The sequence below is a fragment of the Tenrec ecaudatus genome, chromosome 4, assembly GCF_050624435.1.
Source record: "Tenrec ecaudatus isolate mTenEca1 chromosome 4, mTenEca1.hap1, whole genome shotgun sequence".
In the NCBI taxonomy this organism is placed as follows: Eukaryota; Metazoa; Chordata; class Mammalia; order Afrosoricida; family Tenrecidae; genus Tenrec; species Tenrec ecaudatus.
In genome coordinates, this window is record NC_134533.1 from 91,655,319 (window position 1) to 91,676,761 (window position 21,443).

Genomic DNA, 21,443 nt, shown 5'->3' on the forward strand with positions numbered 1-21,443 from the left:
GTGACAACGCAGAGACCGGACAGCTCGTGACAGCTGGACAGTCAGTCGGGGAGGCTGCAGGGGACCTGTGCATTGCATTATGGTGGAGCTGGCAGAGTCCTGACAGTGCCCCAGACAGGCAGAAACACCAACAGGTTTGCTCTGCAGGACGCACAGCGGGCGGAATGCTCCTAAGAAAAGAGCATGGCAAGGCTTTGTTTCATGTACTCTGGACGTGTTATAAAGGGACAGCGTGCCTGAGAAAGATCGTGCTTCATCATGCAGCAGTCGACCTAACAAGAGAAAGGCCACCAGGAAGATGGACTGGCACAGGGGCTGCAACGATGGGCGCAAACATAACAAGAGTTGTGAGGGTGGCTTAGGACCTGGCACTGTTTTGTTCTGTTGGGCAGAGTATTGGCGCTATTATCAGGCAAAACCAACATGAAGGCACCTAACAACACCAGGATTAGTTTCTCTCTGACCCCCGAAGATGCTTCCATTTGGCCACTTAGGGAAAAAAACTGGCCCTTCAAGATGTCCACGCCGACGACTGCTGCTCAGGACCCTGTAAAGTGCGGAAGAGGAGGATGTCACCTTGAGGACTAAGGTGCACCTGACTCAGACTGTGGTGTTTTCAATGGCCTCGTTTGCATATGCAAGTTGGACACTGGATAGGCAAGACTGAAGAAGAGTCAATGCATTTGAATTCTGGTGCTGGCAAATAATCGTGAATGCACTATGAACTTCCCAGGGTAAGCATAAATCTGTCTGAGAAGTACAGCCACAATGCTTCGTAGCGGAAAAGATGGCAAGACCCTGTCTTATGTACTTTGGACGTGTGGTCAGGAGAGACCAGTCCCTGGAGAAGGACCTCATGCTTGGTACAGTAGAGGGCAGTGGACAAGAGGAAGGCCCTCAACAAGACAGACTGACCCAAACAATGAGCTCAAATGTAACAATAGTCAGGACTGTGCAGACCAGGTGGTGCTTCATTCTGTTGTATTATCCATGTCGCTACCTCTGAGTCGGAACGGACTGCACTATACCTGACAACAACATGAATGTTACCTGGCATGGAAGAATTAAAGCTGCAGATGGAACTAAAGTTCCTAATCAACTGACCAAAAATAAGGACAGCGGGGAGAACTACAAACTACTATCTGTGTTTGAAGCTGCCGTGTTTGGGGCCCCGCGTGACCGCAACAATAAGCAACAAGCGGCCGTGCTAGCAAAGTAATCCAGAATTTCCAACTAGATGCAGGAAAACGAAGTCCTGGTGCCGGGCTTCTGTACTAGAGATTTGAAAGAAGGACGGTACAAAGATAATAAGCATCAGCAAAATGGCTTTCATCGCAATAATGTTCTTAACGAGCCTTAATTAGGTAATAATTTTTCTCGAATTGCAACACTGTCTATGAAAATAAAATATCAACCAATTTGCTCCATAGAAACATACTAAGGATTCATTTTGTTTGAGTGATCAACTAAACACATCTTACTGATATCAGTGATTTAAGATTGTCATTGCTGAGTGAACTTTAACTTGAAAATTACCTTTTCTGCCGTTTGAAAATACTGTTTCACAAGGTCTTCCACCCTCAGCGTGGTTCCCTCTGAATAAGACCGTGTGATAAATTTCCCAAAGTTTATCTCCTCTCCTAGAGATGAGAAATCCATCAAAAAACGAAAGACAGTCAGTATTTTGAATTATAATGGTACGAACTCATCGGTTGCTGCAGTGGAAGAGATAGGGCACAACTTCATCAATGGCCAGGATGGCCAGCACTGTGAATTCTGAGACAAAAATAAGCTATTTTTGCTAATCGCCAGAGTCAACATTTCTTTTTCACATCTCCAAGTAGCATGTCTACTCCAGTTGCTCACAGCGTACGGTCCACAGACCTCTGGGGTCACCAAGACCCTTCTAGGAGTCTACGCAGCCAGAGCGACTTGCCTAATAACATCACGACAGCCTTTGCCTTTGGCTCCGTGTTGGCACTGGTAGTGAAGACACAGAAGCAGGGGTGAGTACTGTGGGCATCTGGGGCACAGTGAAAGAAGGGGCACAACGCGGTACTGTCACCACCACCAAGCCAAAGTGAACTCACTGCCATCGAGCCAACGCTGACTCACAGTGGCCCTCGGTGGGTGTCGGACACTGTCGCTGTTTCCGAGAGTAGAAAGCCCAGTCTTTCTCCAGAGTTGCTGCTGGTGGCTTTGAACAGCCAACCAAGCACATCACAGCCCAACGCATAACCACACCACCAGGGTTCCTTTTCGCCAGCAGACTCATATTTAAAACAAAACGAGTCTCACTGACGACTGTTCTTGATGACAGTACAAGTGGACTGATACAGCCTCAAGCCCTGAACGTGCGTCTCTCCAACACTGTGAGACAAGCAGGAGTCCCTGCAAAGCACTCCTGCTGCATTCTTAGGGCGGATGGCTGCTGCAAGGAAAGCCATTTCAACTGGGAGCTCAACTAGCCGATTCTTCAAGAAACACCTTTAAAAATAATAATAGTAATACGAGCTGCTGGATACATGAGGATTCTTTTTACTCGAATGTACCTGGTGGCCCTGTGGGTTAGGCCCTGAGCTGCTACCTGCAAAGTCTGCCGTTCAAACCCACCAGATGAGACGAGGCTGTCGGCTCTTATGACGATTTACAGCCTCGGAAACCCCACAAGCTTTGTTTCCCAAAGGGGGTGATCCCGTCCCCTGGTGGGAGCTGGAAAGACGGAGGGGGCTGCTGCAAAGCAATACCTACTCTTCACCCTGGTTTATGAGTCTGAGTACAAGTTTCTCACTGCCGGAGGGCACTGTGTGCCGTATAAACTCGTGAAGAAGCCGACTTTTTCAGCATATTTTTAATGTCGCTTTTGTGGTAAAATTAGGTGCCTTGGCTGATATTCGGGTCAGCTTATACAGTAACCTCCCTCCCCAAAAGTGGGGAGTACTCCCAATAATCTTGGAGCTGTGTGCTAGAGTTATGAGCTGAGGATCAACTTGATGGCAGTGAGTCACCTAAGGGAAGCTACACACAGTACTCAGTGGTGATGAAAAAATTCAAGCTCTCAAGCAAACATTAGAATTTTGGAAACCGTCTCTCTGCTGAAGGCTTGATACCTTTCAAATACCTAAAAACTCTTGTGCTGAGGTCAATGGCAATATTGATCAGTGTGACTGTTTACAGAATGAAGATCTGGACTAAGACCTGCAGCACTCAGTAAACCACTATTTTCCACACCTCTACCTGGGTAAGATCTGTTCCAGGTTAAGAGACCTAGATTACAATGTGAAGGGATGAAAAGTACATGAACGTGGTACACATTTCTCCAAGCAACTGCCCTTTAAGAGACTATCACTCAGAGTTTCCCTAGACTATTGAGTAAAACTCAGTGCCACTGAGTGGATGCATGCCGACTCACAATGACCCTACAGGATGGGGGAGATCTGCCTGCGAGTTTCCAAGACTGTACGGGAGCAGAAAGCCCTGTTTTTCTCCCAAGGAGCTGTTGGTGGTTTCAAACTGCAGACCTTTCCGATTGCAGCCTAAATCGTCTTGCCACCAGGGCTCCTAATACTATGGAAGAGAATCCAAGTGATCTGAAAAGTCTACTACCATCGCCCCCTTCTCTAGCTGGGGCCCTGGATGGTACAACATGCACAGGGCTCAGCTGCTAACACAAAGGCTAGAGGCCCACTCCTGAAAACTCTGCAGAGCAGGTCTACTCTGATACACTTGGGGCACACCAGTCAGAACCAACCCCGGCAACTGGTTTTCCTCCCTTCTCTTACTGTGGCCAGGAAGATCGTCTTCCTATCATTCAAGCGAAACACAACACATTACCAGCTCTGCCGATGACTTGACACTGAAAACATAACTATAAACAAAGGTAGGATGCCCACCCTTAAGAACGCTTGATTGCAGTATTCAGCGATATGTAATAAAACGGAAGTGAGAACAAGAGACTCACAGCACAGAAGAGGCATCATTTGAGTCAGGAATTAACACGATTCACTCAGCAAACAGAAATAAAAGACAGGCCCAGGAGAGTTTATATAGTTTCTCTAACGGATAAAAAAGGGGCCCTGGGCCACAAGGGTGAAGGTGCTCAGCTGATAGCCAAAGGCTAGGCCGCAGGGGTCCTCAAACTACGGCCTGCAGGCCACATGCGGCCCCCCCAGGACATTTATCCGACCTGCCGGGCGTTTTTGCCGCTGCTACCTGTCCTGTTTAGCAGCTGACTCGTCCAGTGTGCACAGGAATTCGTTCAGTTTTTGTTTAAACTATAGTCCGACCCTCCAATGGTCTGAGGGCCAGTGAATTGGCCCCGTTTAAAAAGTTTGAGACCCCCTGGGCTAGGGGTTCCATGTACCAGCAGCTCCACCACGGGACAAAGACCCAACCTGCCCCCTGCTGCCCTGAAGACGACCCTTACACAACCCTCAAGGGCAGTTCTACTGTCACTGGGCCAGTGAAGGTCCAAGTCAGCTCAATGGCACCACCACCAACAAAAGATGAAAAGACGCAGGCTCAAAAACAGAGAGAAGGACCAGGTTCGTTGTGCCTCTGGAAAAGCGGTGAGGACAAATCAACAACTGTTTTTCTCCCCTTTCATTTCAAGACAAGACTGTTCATATTATTTTATAATATTACTAGATGATATGTCAAACGCAATGTTGAGGTCATTTGTCGCTCGTCTATCATCAAATGCTCATAGCAGTCGATGAGGCAGCACGAGGCCCCCTCACAGGGTTATCCTGGTCTCACAGGGAAAGACAGACGGTCTCTGGATTTTATAGAGGAGGCAACGAAACCTCTGAGAAGGGGAACGATTTGTACCAAGCACACGCCGATGTGTCCTTTTCCCACTGAGCAACCTCTGCTCCCACCCAGAAGGGACCACAGGACCGACGACGCATGCCGCCTCAGGCAGTTGAGGGCTACGCCATGCAGCTCAGGAACTGATGAGGATGCACCAGGAGAGCAACCTTCCCCCAGACAAGCCACTCACTAGAGCTCGCACACAGAAATCCTGCGCCCCGCCCACCCCAAGGCCGCTTTGTCTGAGCTCAGCTTAGAGACCTGGTCACACACTGATATGGAGACCGAAAGACCATTCAGCACGGGTTTCTAAACACTTGGGGAGCTTACTTGCCACCACATGCCATGATTTTCTGTGAAAATTCTGATTCAATTGTTTCAAGGAGAACTCCCATGAAGATCAGTATTCTTCACGAAGAAGCACAATGATATAACCTTTTGGTGAGTGTCTGACATAAGAACAATTACTGCTTATGAAATTTCACTGGAAATCAATTACACAGATCATCAGAAAGAGCAGGGTATGAGATACCATGTATTTCCAAACGCTGGACACTTTCTAAATAACTGTACTCTAAAAAGTTGAATTACTTAAGATAAATAAAATAGTGCTGTAAATCTGGAGAGTTTGCTCTCTGAATGTTTATGGTAATATTTATGTAGTAAATAAAAGCACATTTAATTTAAGCAATATATTTCTAAAATCTGTGCTCAACAGCACAGCTCTAAAAAAAAGACACTGGCAGAGCAAGCCTTCCATTTCCCTAGTGAAGTTCCCGAGCTGAACAACTGCGATCTAATCTTCCACAGGCAACAGATCTCCTTATTCCAGCCCCAGGCTACCTGTCTAACTGCAAGAAAAGCCCTTCCAGTGTTACTCCGCACACTCCTTTCATGGCGATTGGTTTGCACGAGCTCCCAAAGCATGTTTGAACTGTGAAAGCGAAACGAGCTTACCCGTGTTTCCCTTCTGCTCTCTGTGCCTGAAGAAATGGATGATGTCTTTCGGATTAGCCACCCGGTCCACGAATTTCTGGCTAAAGCGGAGCACGTTGAAGGGTTCAAAGCCTCCGCTGTAGTCCACCTGGAAAGGCAGAAGATGCTGTAAAGTCCAGGCGAGGCGAGTTTGCCAATACTGACAGTGCTTTGGTCAATACTTTAAAAATTCACGTGCAAAGTGTCAAGGGCAACCTGCTTAAGGACATGATGGGTTTTATATACTGCTACTTCCAGTGAGAAATAAAGTTTGGAAGCTTATAGCAAAATATGTTGGTCCGTGGACTCCAGACCCAGCCACAATTTCCACAAGGCAGGGATGCCTACAGCTCCCCACAGTGGCACTGAAGTCTCGGCACCAGGGTACCACCTGAAAAGGAAGTGAAGGCATTCAACATGAATCTCTAAACTTTCAAAGCAAAAGGGAAATCCTATTGCCAAAATAAAATGCTAGCCCCACCCATTAGCTAACTTGTCAATCACCAGAGATAGCTTCTCACAGCAGGACTGATGCTGGGAAAATCCATTCCTGAGAAAGGACCAAATGAGAGCCTTGTGAAACCATTACCTTCAAAGCACAGCATCCATTTGGAACTAGCCATTGCTCTCACGCAGGCTTTTCGAGACGTCTACAGCAGTAAATAGACCCTGACACAGAGAAGGACCAGATCTATTTCTAAGAGATAGTCATTTCCTCAGACTAGCTCTTCTCAAAGAGGCTTCTTATCACACCAAGCACCACCAGAAAGGTCGCTCACTTACTCGAAATGTGGTCATTATGTCTCTCCTCACATCTCTATCTCCTGTAATCCCTATAAATTAAAAAAATAAACCAACCTAAAATCCAGAGAGAAAAATATTCAATAAATATCTGTTCAATTAATCAGTAGGTTCAGGAGGGTGACATTGACACTCACTACGTATACATTTATTGAACACCCACAATGGTGGACAAGGCAATGCACTGAGAGCTAGAGCTACCACCATAAACACAACACCATCTCAGTTGTCCAGAAACTCACAAGCTGGCAGGGGAGGCAGGCATGCAAGGGTACAGTACGCAAGCAGAATGTGGATGACGCTGGGAGCACTAAGGACAAAGCAGAAAGAAGACTCAAAGGGAGGCGCAGTCTATTCAGAACAGTGGGTAAGAGATGATTCCTCAGTGAGTGTAGGCCTTAACTGGGCACTGAGCAAACACAGAGCAAGAAGGGGCAGGCGTGCTCCCCACAGCAGGGGCACCCTGGACTCCAGGGAAAGGAACCTCTAATCCAATCGACTGGAGCTTAGGATCTGGAGATGGTTTGGCTAGAAGTGGGAGGAGGGGAACCTGGAAGTAGAATCCAGACAGGAAGTTTACCAATAGGCCAGGGTAAAGAGATAAGAATTTAACTACAGCATTGGCATTGGGTAGAAAGGGACCAAGATTACTTATTTAGCACCAGGTGCGATTTAACTCATTTCAGTCATACAGTTATGTACAAACTAATGAACATTAGCAGAGCCATATCAAGCCCAGGCAGTCTGCCTTCAGTCCATATTCTTTCCACACTGTATGGTCTCTAGGGCCTACCGCCAACAAGCCAGACATAGTGGCGCTCCATAAACAAACTCACGCCCCTCGAGTTAATGCGGACTCATGGAAGCCCTGTGGGGCCGGGTAGCACAGGCCCTGTGAGTTTCCAAGACTGCATCTCTTTCCAGAAGTAGAAAGGCTGGTCTTTCTCCCATGGGGATGCTGGTAGTTTCCAACTGCTGACCAGGGCGCCTTATAGTGGTCCCAGTGCTTCTAAAATTCCAGTTGACATGTTAATTCTAACTTACCACAAAACCCAAACTCAGGCTCCTTATTTTTAACAACTTCTCTGGTGAAGCCAAGGCTGCTGCTTTGAGGACCATGCTGAGGCTCCCCAAGGCTGCAGGGCAGTTTCCTTCCTAAAGTGGAGACACTGCCTCCTGGGAGTGGGGAGGGGCGCTGCGAGAGCAGATGCCTACACGCCATCCGGGATTATGGGCTACAGTCAACAAGTTTTTGTCAGGAAGGTGCTGAGTGATTTTTGTTTTCCTGAAAAGGAGGTGGTGGTGGAGAGCAAATGTTTTGAGACTGATGAGTTATGAATGTGCAAATGTGCCTTATACAATTGATGTATGGATGGATGGTGATAAGAGTTGTATGAGCCCCCAATAAAATGATTAAAAAAAAGATAATGGGGAAAAAAGTGGGTGGTGGACCAAATGAGTTTGGGAACTTATGCTCTAGAGGAACTCTGGATATATGGATGAACAAGTAGGGTCTGCGGTGGAAGCCGGTTCGGAAGTCATCAGTGTCTGGGCAAAGCTAGAAGCCATACAGTGAGACTGAAGGGGGCAAACTAAGGGAGGAAAAGGGACAGAGATAACACAGGAAGAGAAGGCCAAAGAGCGGCTCAGTTAGGTAGGAAACACAAAAACAAGGATCTCCCGGACGGGGCATGGAGAGAATGGCTGGGGACGAAGAGGAGCCGTTCTTTGAGCGAGGGACAAGACTGAGAAAGACGTGGGGGCTCAGAGAGGTCAAAGAGAGATGACTGGATTAGGGCTTTTTTTTTTAATTTCCCTGGCAAAGAGAAGCAGGTTTGTAGGTAAAGAAGCAATTCAACTTCTTAGTCTTTTTAACTACTCTTAGACGCTCCTTCTGCCAATAAGCTATGGCGCACACGCTCTGTCAGGAGCTGTGCCGGAGGGCTCAGGAGGGGCAGTGCTGTGCCAGGTGAACCAGCAGCTGCTCCGCTGGAGAAACGCGAGGCTTTCCGCTCCAAGACGACTGCAGGTCTCAGAGACCCGAAGAAGCAGGTCGACCCTGCCCTGGCAGGTCACTGTGAGTTGAAACTGGCTCTATGCTAGTGGGTCTGCTCTTGGTTGTAGGACCTTTGGACACATAAGTGAACACAATTTACAAGGTTTCCATACTTCCAAGGACCTTCTAGTTTTGTAGCTGAAGATAAATAGTGGCCAAAGTAAAGAAATTGCATATAGTAGGTTAGAAGAACGCGTGTTATGTGGGGGAGGGAGGCACAGAAAGTAGTGGGGGGGGGAAGGGGGGGTGGTAGGGGGGGGTGGTAAGTAAGACGCCGTGCTGCGTAGATTAGATGCTAAGTGCATCTTAGAGTGCAGCCTCCCAAGCAGGTCCGGAGAGGAGTGATCTGATAGGGTCTGAGTGTGGAACTACAGCATAGGTGCCCACGCTTATTTGGCCATGGCCCTCTTTTAAAACAACAACAAAAACCAGGACAATCCCGCCCACATTAAAAAATTTTGACTATAGCTTCTAACTCAGGAAAAATAAAGCCCCCTGGACCATTCCAGCGCTCCCCTCGCCCCACCCCCTGGCCCTCCCTCACTCCTCCAAGGAGCAGCCCACTTTGGGAAACAGTGCATGGCAGTAAGAGAGGAAAGAGAACTTCAAAGATGAAGTCGGAGATCGACACACCTATTAAACAGGACAGACTACTTGAGGGGCAGGGAGGTCAAATATCAAACCTATTAGAATTAAGCTGTGCGTAAATAAAGCCTTTACAACTTTACTTGGTGTGGTCTCCCCACGGTGGCTGTTCTTATTCTCCCAGCACTCTCCTTGCTACTTCTCAAGGAGCCGTGCTGGTGCTGGTGCTGGTGCTGGGGGTTAGGCAGTCAGTCGGCTGCTACAGTAAGGCCAGTAGTTCAAGTTCAATCGCCGCTCAGCAGGAGGAAGGAAGATGAGGGTGTGTGCTATCTCAAGGGCTTATAGTCTTGGAAACCCCAAGGAACTGAATTGTTCCTTTTGCCTGTAAACCTGGAAGTGGGTGGGCTACTACTTTTTAGAAAATCCATCGAAATTATACATGGGTATACTTCGGTGGCACAGTGGCTAATGTGCTGGGCTGCTAACTACAAGGTAGGTGGTTCAAACCCACCAGCCACTAGTCAGAAACCCTAAATGGAGTTGCTATGGATCAGAATCAATGAGCTGGCAGGGAGAGTGAGTACTCTGAAATAATGTCTAACTCACATGAGCGTCCTAAACATGGGCTCAAGGATTCCAATGACAGAACTAGGCGGTGCTTCGCTCTCTTGTGCGTAAGGTTCCCGTGACTTGGAATCAACTCACTGCCACATAACAACATATTTTGCTAATGTAACACAATTACTGACAGTTCACTTTATTTCAGGGCTTACTCGCAGGCGTATAAGAGGCTTCTCGGGCTGTTGAGAATTTCCTAGACGCTCCCGTTCTGCAGTCTCAAGCATTTCTTCAATCTCAAAACAAAATTAGATAAAGGTTAAAAAAATCGAATATTTACTTTCGTTTCAGATATCTAAACAGAAGCACATATCCCTGCTTATGATCTGTAGACATTTTCCTAAACTCTATGATCATTGTGATTTCCTCCTTCATTTAAAAATAAACCTGCTTTGACTGCTCCCCCCAACATCCTTCCTTAATGATTTTCTTTCATCAAAGTTAAGAACGGTTCAATCACTAACATTATTTTTCAGAAAAGAACACGGCTCCTGTGCAAAATTTATGCCTGCGTCCCAACATGGCTCCCGCACTTCATTCACCGAAGAGCAAATACATCATCTTTTGGTCACATGTCCAAATCAAACTGGCCAGTCTCTGCAGTCTCTGAAGAAAAGATCTCATTAAGAGACGTTCAAGATGAGAGAAAGTGAGACCGCTGTTTTCAAGTATCTGAAGCTGTCTTCGGTATAAAAGATAAACACAGTTGCTAAACAGAACCAAGGTGCAAGCTCAAACACAAGATACTTCACAGGAGTTGTTCGGCTTTAAAACGAGCCAGCTGACAGGATCCAATCACTATTCACCCAGGTGTCTGTGAAGGATTCTAGTACTAAGGGGGATGTTAAGATTTCTTGGATCTCTTCTGGTTCTAAGATTTCATAATCTTGTCTTTTGAACTATCTAGAACAATGCTCTCCAACAGAAACTCTAAGATGACAGAAATGCTTTCCATGTGCAGTAGCCAATCTGGTTTGCCATTCACCATATGCGCCTATTATTTGCTTGGAACATAGCTAGCACATAAATTAAATGTTGAATTTAAGCTCAGTTAACTCAAGGTGAAATAGCTACATGTGCTAGTGCAGACACATTATTAGACAAAATGATCTATAAATTAAGATGCAATTCCTCCCCCCACCACTATCATGATCCCAATTCTCCCTTACAATTCCAGCTAGACCAGAGGATATACACTGGTAGAGATAGGAACTGGAAACACAGGGACTCCAGGACAGATGATCCCTTCAGGACCAGTGGTGAGAGTGACGATCCCAGGAGGGTGGAGGGAAGGTGGGGTAGAAAGGGGGAATCAATTACAAGGATCTACATATAATCCCCTCCCTGGGGGACAGACAACAGAAAAGTAGGTGAAGGGAGACGTTGGACAGTGTAAGACATGACAAAATAATACTTTATAAATTACCAAGGGTTCAATGAGGGGGGTTAGGGAAGGAGGAGGAAATGAGGAGCTGATACCAAGTGCTTACGTAGAAAGCAAATGTTTTGAGAATGATGATATCAGTAAATGTACAAATGTGCTTGACACAATGGATGGATGGATGGATTGTGATAAGAGTTGTGCAAGACCCCCAATAAAATGATTTAAAAAAAAGATTAAGATGCACTAGGTCAACTCTATCTACTGCATTTCTGGCACACCTTCTTTTTCCCAGGTTCGAGGTCCTATGCTGAAAGAAAAAGCAAGCCCTGGGTCTCATCCTCAAAGCTAGCAGGCGGGACTCACATGCATGGGGCGTGCATTACCTTCTCAAAACAGAAGCTCTGTATGGCTTGAGTGACTTTAGGGTTATCCGGGTGAAAAAGGTCAGGATGATTACCCAGAACCACATCTTCCATGAAAAATTGTCTCACGGTTTGAAGAGGAACTTTCTGCATATTCATCTTCCTCCCCTTGATACGCAGCAAGCCAACATGCCTGAGGCGACAAGGAAAAGAAACCTCGTTGGGCCATACATTGCCCCCGAAATGTGAGAATCACAGCAGTCGCATGATGGACTCAGTTTCCACACACTACGCCTTCATAAAAACCACGGCCCTAAAGAACGCAGTGTTCTCGACACTTTCAGCTTAAGGTTGCCTATCACAGGGAGGGACGTGTTACACATTCTGCTTTCCCAGAACAAAAAGACCCTTATTTCTCCTTTGTCCTGCCTGGGATGCATAGGTACACTTGTACACATACATGCACATATATAATGCACGAGTAGAGAAGCGATGAAGACAAGCCAACTCTACTACTATCATATGCTACTATCACATTCTTGAAGCCCGTTCACATCATCGTGATCATCAGAACCTGAGAGGACACAAAGGAAAACATTCTAAATATTGAGTCTAACTAACACTGTTAACTACTTTACGTAATCTGCCTACCAAATTTTTTTAAGTGAGTTTAGTTTTGATATGATATTTCTCATGAGAAAAGTTACAGAAATGGTTATAGGTGAACTTGGCCAGAAATGGACTTTGTAAACTTAGTTACTGTCTGCAACACTCTAACTTGAAATATAAAATGTTTTGTCTTGAATTTGCCTAAAGGGTAGCCAAACGATTCACGATAAAAAGAGCTTCTCATCTGGTAAACTAGTAAGGCTACCTTCCTAAATAAATAAACAAACACCGTCAGCGACCTGCACCTGGGCTGGTCGGAAGACGCTGACAGCCAGGATTTTTCCTTCCGGTTGGTGGCATGTCTAACCGTGACTCACTTCTTCACAGCTTCCCCTGGGGAGAGGGAGGTGACCACCGCGCTCCCGGGCTGGGACACATAGAAGAGCTGCTGCTCGTTTTTGGTCGGGGCTATTTTACACTCATGCTCATGGCCCCAGATGACAAGATCAACGAAGTCGTCCAGGAACTGCTCCGGAATGAAGTTGGTGCTTCCGTGTTTACTCCTGTTCCGAGGATAAAAAACAGAACAAAACAAGGAATATACCGTATCTACTTGAGTATAAGTCGAGCTTTTCAGCACAATTCTTATGCAGGTTTGTGGTAAAATTAGGTGCATTGGGTGACATTCGGGTCAGCTTATACTCGAGTATATACGGTAAGTACCCAAAGATGTTGAATGGACTCAATCCACACAGATATTTCCTTATCCATTCACTAAACGTACAGTGCCCCTTCTAGGTGGCAAGAACTGCGCAGGGGATTGGGCACATGGGTAACCTACACCTCCTTCCTGTCCACAGAGGTTTGTACACGTGCAGGAGGCCAATACGAACACAATGTTACATGCGCAGAATGCCCTGCTAGCCCTCGGGGGAGGGGCCCTGGTGGTGTGCTGGCTTACACTTGAGCTGCTAATTGAAAAGTCAGAAGTGTAAATCCACTTCTGGGCAGCAAAATGAGGTTATGCTCCCGTAAAGATTTACCGCCTCGGGAACTCCATGGGGGCAAGTCTACCGTGTTCCATAAAGCCCTGATGAGCTGGCATGGACTCACTGGGGCCCCAGAAGAGGGCAGATCAGGAAAGGCTTTACCGAGCGAGGCTGCCTGCTCTAGGAAGGTCAGTAAAGCGCTAGTAAGAACACGAAAACCTTACTCTACAGAAATTGAACGTGAGTGACACTAATCCAGCGATTCTCAACCTGTGGGTCCTGACCCCTTGGGGATCGAACGACCCTTTCACAGAGGTCGCCGGATTCATCACAGTAGCAAAATGACAGTGATGAAGTAGCAACGACAGTAATGTCATGGTTGGGGGTCACCACACCATGAGGAAGTGTGTGACAGGGCCGCAGCGGCGTGAGGCAGGCTGAGAACCACTGCGCTAATCTGAAGCACACTGCCATGGAGTCAATTTCAACTCCGGGCAGTCCTGTGGGTGTCCTGAGCCGGTTTCATTCCCCACCCGGAGTGGCGGGTACTTGAACTGCCAAACTTGTGGTTAGCATTCCAACACCTGCCCAACACCACCGCCAAGGCTCCGAAGGCTAAACTTAGTGGCATTAAAGCAAAAAATACAAAAACAAATGGTCAGTCTTAACATCAACTGTGTTTGTCATTAATTATTTAAAAAATGGGAGTGAAAAATAGGTGTAAAAATATTCATCTTATGTCACGGATAAAACGACTGCCATGGAGTTGATTCTGACTCTTAGTGACCCTGTTCAGGGTTTCCGAGGCTGCAAATGTTCACAGGAGCAGAGAGCAGGAGTAGTTGCTGGGTCTGAACCTGTGACCTTCAGGTTAGCGGTCCAATGTTTACCCAACAGCACCACCGGAGCTCCTGACACATGAGAAGAGTTCGATACTACATGAGATCCGAGATGAGTAAGTGATGTGCAAACGCTGGTTTTTCACCAAGGTTAGTAGTTATTAATCAAAGATGTGTGAAAACCCAAAGAAAGTCGAAGAGAATGTTACATCTACTTAATCCGAACAAACCTTCACTCACTGGTTCAACAAGTACTTGCTGTGTGCCAGGCCTCTCCCAGACACTGCCACGAGCACAGCAGTGAACCCCGTCCCTGCTCTAGCGGGGGTCTGCTGGCATGACAGTAATACGAAGCATATTTGAAGAAAAAATGCGCATACACATATGCACACACCAGTGGGCTTCAGGAAGTGTGTGGAAAAGTGGAATTGAAAGATAATAGAATTTTCTTACGTTTTGGAAGTCCTCGCCCTCACCCCCTCCAGCCCACATCCTTACGAAGGCTTCAGGAGGTGCAGTCAATGCACTCCAATCAAAGGTTGGGAATTCAAGCCCTCCTAGAAATGCATTGCAAGAAAGGCCTGGCAAACTATTTCAGAAACACCAGCCACTGAAAACCATGGGCTCAGTTCTACACTCACACACATGGGGGCCACGTGACTCGGAACTGATGCAAAAGTCATTTTGGGAATGGTCCACCAAGGTTCGTGGAACTTTGGCTCCACAGTACGTGAGCCCAGCATTTTAGAGAATATTTTTACCTGTTCTGATGAATCACAAATAAGTTAAACCAAGAGTTCTCATCTTCTTTGGGTCTCAACATAGTTACTTTTTTATTGACAAACATTCGATAGAGCCTTTCGTCTGGAATGGAGCCTGAAAGGGATATTACATCATTTTAAAATCATTCTCTTCCTTGGATTTTCGAACAGACACGTTAGTTAGGTTTTAAAGCTGTGCTTCTCAGGGTATTTCCCTTTTCTGATAGAAATGCATTTGAAATAGAGGATCTTTCTTTACAAATGGCTACTCTCCAGGTTCTGGAAGGAATAAACATTGCTTGGCTATTCTCAATAAGTACTAAAAAAATTACTAAGCAAAAATCTGATTTGCTCTACTTTTTCCCCAAACAGAAACGCTATTATCTCCAGAATTGCATTTCACAGTGTTTAAGCCATTCACACCATTAAAACACCAGGTATCAGAGCTCCCGTAATGGGCGCTTCTCCTCCACTGAGACTCAGGGCAGATCCACTAAGCCCCGGCCACCACCAGAAGTTTACTCGGCCCTAGCCTGCTCCACCTTCCTTCTTAGCTGCCAGTGAGTTGCACATGCAGCAGAATGCAGCGTTGCCTGGCCCAGCATCATTCCCAAGCTCGGCTCTGGGATCAGATCACTGTGTTCCATAAGGTTTTCATGGACTCAGTGTCAGTAGATCACCAGGCCTTTCTTCCTAGTCTGTCTTAGTCGGGAAGTTCCACTGAAATTGGACCCTATCTCTATCCCACACCCGAGCCTTCACTACGCCTGGGAGAGCTCCTTCCTCATCATCACAAATTCTCCCATGTTGCCATTCTGGCTTTTGAATGGTGCTTCCACCTTCTGGCCCTCAGCTGGCCCCCGGGAGTGAAAGGAAAAGGGAGGTCACTGTTCTCTTTTCCGGCTCTTACAGCACTAGTGCTTCCTTACTGCAAAACGCCCGCTCTCTTGATGGGAGCACTGCGCCTCTTTCCCTGCCCACTGCCCACCTGTCCAGCTTCGAGAGTGGGCCATGTTGGCAGCAGCGCGTCCACTGAAACCAAATTGTCAGTGCCCCGGCCTTCCAAGGACAGTCCTATGCTGCACACACCATCTCAGCCCCTACTCCCACACCACTCTACCAATTTCACCAATGGCACTGTCCACACGGATGATAAAGCAAGGACATCTTACCTAAACCGTATAAAGCAATTTTTGTACTTCCCTTTTGAAGCAAAACTGGGCTAATGTCTATCTTCTCCACAGACATGGACCGTCCAAAGTGATTTATCAGCCCGGCACAACTTAAGATATCCAGGGCGCAGAGCGCATCTGCCTGTGTGAAAACCAACATGCAGCACGTTTTATGAACAGGCAGCTTAGTAAAAAGCAGTCTATATGTAAGCTACAAAAACAAAGGTAACATACAACAGAAAAGAATCTGCTTAGGAAAAAAAAGGATTCGCTACTTTTTTGATAGTTTAACAAATCACCCACAACTGGAATCACAAAGTTACCATTTCATCAAAAACAACAAAAAATTGAAAACAAACAAACAAGCAGCTGCCGTCGAGTTGATCCCAACCCATGCGATGTGCTACAGAACACAACTATGCTTCCAAGGGTTTCCTGCGGCGGCCTTTAGGAAGCACGGGGCCAGCCCTCTTTTCCCTAAGCACCTCTGGGTAGAGAGCAACTGTCCATCTTTCAACTGGTAGCTCAGCTCGTGAACCATCATGAAACCAAAAAGAAGCCATGAAATTAAAGCTTTCCGATTCTGAGCAGCCCTCTAAGAGCTGGCAAAGATGAGCTAACAGTGATCTGTAATGGCAGCGAGCAGAGAAGACGGAAAGGTATTTTGAGGTTAGAAACTTTAGTCTTCCTTTCAAGGAGCTCTTGTGGTAAAATGGCTCAGGGCTTGGCTGCTAACTAAAAGGTGGGCGGTTCAAACCCCCTAGGTGGCTCCGGAGGAGAAAGCCTGGCGATGGTGTCAGAAAGATTACAGCCGAGGAAACTCAGTAGGACCTGCCGTGCGTGGAAATCGGCCCCATGGCACTAAGAATAACCTGGATTTTCCTATCAAACAGGAAATATGGGCTCATCTAGATTTACAACTGCTCACGAAACAAGCACTCCCAGCAGGTGAGCCAGCAGGTGCGTCTATGAGCTCAGAGAGCACCTGGTGCACCGCAGAGCAGCCCGTGTCTACTCCGGGATGCTAATTGTTAACTTCGGCTCCGATGAAACAAGGCTTATTCCAGATTAGATTAGAAAAACAAATAAATCAGGCAGGAACCAAGCCAACTAGACTATAAATTGCTGGCAGGAGGGGGAAGGGTCCTTCTCACAGACAAACTAACGGGCACAATAATTACCCCTGTGGGATCATCGTGGTTGCCATGGATACTAAACACTGGAATTGAAATGTTCAGATTGCCGTCTTGGTAGTTCACCCATGGAAACCTTTGTAAAACACAATAAAGAAAAAAATTTAAATTTCTATGAGGAACAGAAGCTGTTGCCTTGCCCACCCAATACCCAACCTCCCCACCAAATTATGCAATCACAGGCAAATAGGATGATCTCAAATGGCAAATGACCATTAGTTTGCAGCTTAGGAATAATATGTCAGTACCTAAGCTGTAGTACTGAATGATTTGCTCAAAGATTGTACAAAAGAATCCTGACCACAGGCTTCAGGTGTTTTTGGAGGATTGAGGCTGGAGGACCCTGTCAGAACTCCCGCCCTGAGATCTTCTAAAACTGAAACTGGAATGACCTATGACATCATCTTTAAACCAATTTAACCAGACAACAGTATCTGTCTTGAGCATAGCGAGCCTTTAGAAGAATTATCTGAATGAGATCAAACTGACAGCAGCCCCTCCCAAGGTTGGGAGAGAAGCTTAAGGGGCAGCAGTTTGTGTTCCCGGTGGAAAACAGCTCAGAGAAGGATGTGCAGGAGGTAGCACAGCCTGGAGGATGTATCAAAGTCACTGACTTGCACCCGTAGAGATGACTGGAAGGGGAGATGCTTGGCTGTGTATAGTCACCAAAATATAAAACGGCAAAAAAATAAATAAATAAAGGAAATCCCAGGCAACTATGCATTTCAACTCAAGGTGGGAAATCCTTCCACACACTGCATTTTAAGGAAGATACCCAACAACAAGGGCACCTGCAAACTCTAAGAGCAGTACAGCTGACAAATGGAAAGCTCGTAAACCTTCATTTTTAAAAGCCGTAGGTCTCGTTATTGGTAGGATGGGGGCAGGAACTGACATACATTACAATTCAAACAACCTGGGTTAAGCATTCCAGTACTACCTGTGTGGCTGGATTAAATTTTACAGCACATCAGAGACTAGATCACCTGACAAATCAGAATCCTCACGTAATTCTGTGATGGTCAAAGAGTTATAAAAATATCTTACTCTCTTCCCCGATCAGCATATTTTACTCATATACATTTTCAGATTAAATAATATATTTCCAACAATTCATAATGCAAAAAAGTATACATACAAACTCTTCTAGCCATTCCTGACCCCAGAAATCTAGCTTATCTTTCCAAATTTATATTACACGTATACTCCCCGCACCAAAAAAAACACCAACCAAACTCGCTGCCACTGAGTTGGTTCCAACTCGCCGTGACCCTATGGGACAAGGTAGAACTGCCCCTGAGGGTTTCCCAGTGTGGACTCTCTACGGGAGTGGAAAGTCTCGTCTTTCTCCCGTGGAGCAGCAGGTGATTTCAAACTACCGACCTTGTGGTTAGCAGCCCAAAACACAGCCCACTACGCCACCAGGGCTCCTTCACACTATACTGAGTTAAGCCATAACCCCTTATATGATACATAGTAATCCCGAATTTCATACGCTTGTGGCCCATTTTAGAGGGCATTATCTGCTAACAGGAATGGGATGAGATTGCCCTGGTGTTAGTTGAGGGTGTGTGATAGGGCCATTACTTACGATGGATATAAGGAATGATAAGCTGCAGCTTCGAGGAGAAAGGAAGCTGCTTCTAGAGGCTCAGGGAAAAGCCAGGCTGATTAATAAGATCAGGAGGTCGATGCCTCCAGGGAGCATCTTACAAGAGGCCTTATGTGCAAAGGTAAGACAGAGTCAAGGGTGGAGAACAGATGATTACATTTGGATGAAATTTGATTTTACCAAGTCACTCCCACCTAATGAACTTCCCCTGCATCGGTCTGGTAAGCAGGTGGGGGAAGGTAGTGACAGGATTCCCTGCAATGCCAGCCTGCTGCGTATAAAATGAGCGCCCTGAGAAACAGGATGTGTGAGCCCCTCCCCAGCAGGAGCCAGGCGTGAAGAGCTTCCTATGGCCCCAGCACGTGCTGACCCCGGCCTCCTCTGCAGATCTGTAACTGAACTGAACTCACAGGGAGGAACGCAGCAGATGAGCCTCGTGCAAGAGCTGGACTTTGGGGACTTTTTCATCTCCAGCTTTCTGAAACTAACTTGGTATTAATTCTTTTTACTAAATCATTTTATTGGGCTCTTACAACTCTCATAGCAATCCACTCATCAACTGTGTCCAGCACATTTGTACATCTGTTGCCATCGTCCTTTTCAAAACATTGTCTTTCTCCTTGCGCCCTTGGTATCAGCTCTTCTTTTTTCCCTCCCCACCCTTGTGACCCTTGATAAATTATGAATTATTATTATTTTCCTATCTTATACCGACTGCTGTCTCCCTTCACCCATGTTTCTGTTGTTCATTCCCCTGCGGCAGCGGAGTTTTATACATTGATCATTATCACATATATACATTTATCAAAAAGCTCACTGCCAACAAGGCCGACTCATAGTAATCCTATAGTGGTCCTGTGAGTTTCCGACAGTGCACAGAAGCCATCTTTCTCCCACAGAGCCGTTTCAAACTGCTGACCTTGTTTAGCAGCTGTGTAAACACTTCGCCACCAGAGGTCCTTACAAATACCCATCCAAAAACCAAACTCACTGCCATCAAGTTGCTATCAACTCACTGAGACCCGACAGGAGAGGAGAGGAGAGGATCGAACTGCCCCTGAGGGTTTCTGAGACTGTTTACAGAAGTAGAAAGCCCTGTCTTTCTCCCACAGAGGAGCTGGTGGTTTCAAACTGCTGATCTTGCCGTTAGCAGTCCTACGCTAGCCATTAAACAGGCAGGGCTCCATCAACGTCCACAATACTTCCTATGAATCACCCGGCACATAACTTGGGCCTGTGCAAACACAGTAGTATATACTGGTGGTCCCCTACAGCCCTCATTCAGTTCAATCCCTTTAAAGCTTGCTATATTAAAACATGATAGGAACTCAGCTGACAAGGCTCAGAAGAGCTGTACCCAGGACACGGGTCTGTCCACCTGGCCAGCTGCACTCACAGCCAGGTCAGGACTTCACGTGTGTTTGCGAGCAGGAGGGGCAAGCAAGAAGTGGCAGAGTGAACGTGTATGGCAGGGGCCAGGAATACGGCTAGCAGTAGCAGCCCCAGCCTCCCCTGCCCTGTCGGTAAAGCCACTTCCTCATCAGGAGCCACCACCACTGGAGCCAAGAGCCCAAGAGTGCTGGCCACCACCAGTGCCCACAGCAGGAGCAGAGGCGCCCTGGCAGGTCCAGGCCAGTGTCAGGATGGGGGGATGAATGAATCCAGGAGGGGGAGGGAAAGGCACTCCAGAACCCAGGAGCCCAGCTGCTGGTTTCCTCTGGGGCTTGGGGTCTTTAAAACCATTAGGGAGAAATCATAAAAGGAGATCTGCTTTTCCTTGAAGAAAAACAACCAAACAAAAGAAGCACTCCCTGTGGCTATGAAGACAGCAATTGAGTTAATAATTACCTGGGGTGCAGCACTTAAGAGAGGTTGGAGAAAATTGAGAGTCAACAGTAATTGGTAGAGGAAGAAACTGTTCCAAAGTGATTATACAACCCTTCTTAATATGGCCAAACTGTTGATTGTATGATATGTTAATTATGCCTTAATGAATCTATCTTTAAAAACCCGACTGGGCCACTACATAAATGCAATTGGTCACTGCCTGGAGGCATGCTTAGATATGAGTAGGCTTCTGTGCTGTGTTGTTCTCATTCAGTACGTTTTAGAAATCATTCCCTAGCAGTATATAAAAAGCTGCTTTGGGCTTTTTGTCTGCTGCCCGTATCCATTCTAGAGATTGCTCTGTGTTTGATGAACACTTAGACTACTCCCAGTCTGTTGCCTTACAACGAAAGCTACAGTGTACAAAAGTTTTTCAGACCACGTGAGATAGAACTTGGAAAAGTTCGAGGGAAACGTTGAATTAAAAGATCATGGAATGTTTCCATGAGCTTTGCAAAGACCCCTCACATGTGCAGAGTAAATACTTAGTAAAGAATTGTTGGATCAAAGGACACCTGCATTTGTTATTGTGATAACTACTATAAAATTTCCCTCAACAGAGGTTACACAACACTACACACATACACAGGCAATGTCCGAGAGGGGCAGTTTGCCCTCACTGTCACCAACCAATATGCTATCAAGCTTTAAATCTAAGTCAGCAGTTAGCAACTGTGGTATGTCAACCTCTAGGCCACCCACCCAGACGTTAACTGGCTTGTAGTGAAGACTGGGCAGTAGTATATACATATGTGTGTACATGTACATACATATGTGTGTATAAACAT

At 46.4% G+C, this 21,443-nt stretch overlaps 1 protein-coding gene across 2 annotated transcripts in view; it reads right to left on the minus strand.

The window, feature by feature from the left end:
- MRE11 (MRE11 double strand break repair nuclease) overlaps positions 1-21,443 on the minus strand; it is a 69,181-nt gene that overhangs the window by 34,319 nt on the left and 13,419 nt on the right. For both annotated transcript variants that reach the window (XM_075546465.1, XM_075546466.1), the window contains exons 5-12: positions 17,145-17,232; positions 15,964-16,105; positions 14,792-14,906; positions 12,580-12,765; positions 11,615-11,786; positions 10,003-10,083; positions 5,770-5,896; positions 1,537-1,640 (exon numbers count right to left, since the gene is read on the minus strand). In XM_075546465.1, the coding sequence (XP_075402580.1) occupies positions 1,537-1,640; positions 5,770-5,896; positions 10,003-10,083; positions 11,615-11,786; positions 12,580-12,765; positions 14,792-14,906; positions 15,964-16,105; positions 17,145-17,232 (1,015 nt within the window). The remainder of the gene's footprint in view (positions 1-1,536; positions 1,641-5,769; positions 5,897-10,002; positions 10,084-11,614; positions 11,787-12,579; positions 12,766-14,791; positions 14,907-15,963; positions 16,106-17,144; positions 17,233-21,443) is intronic.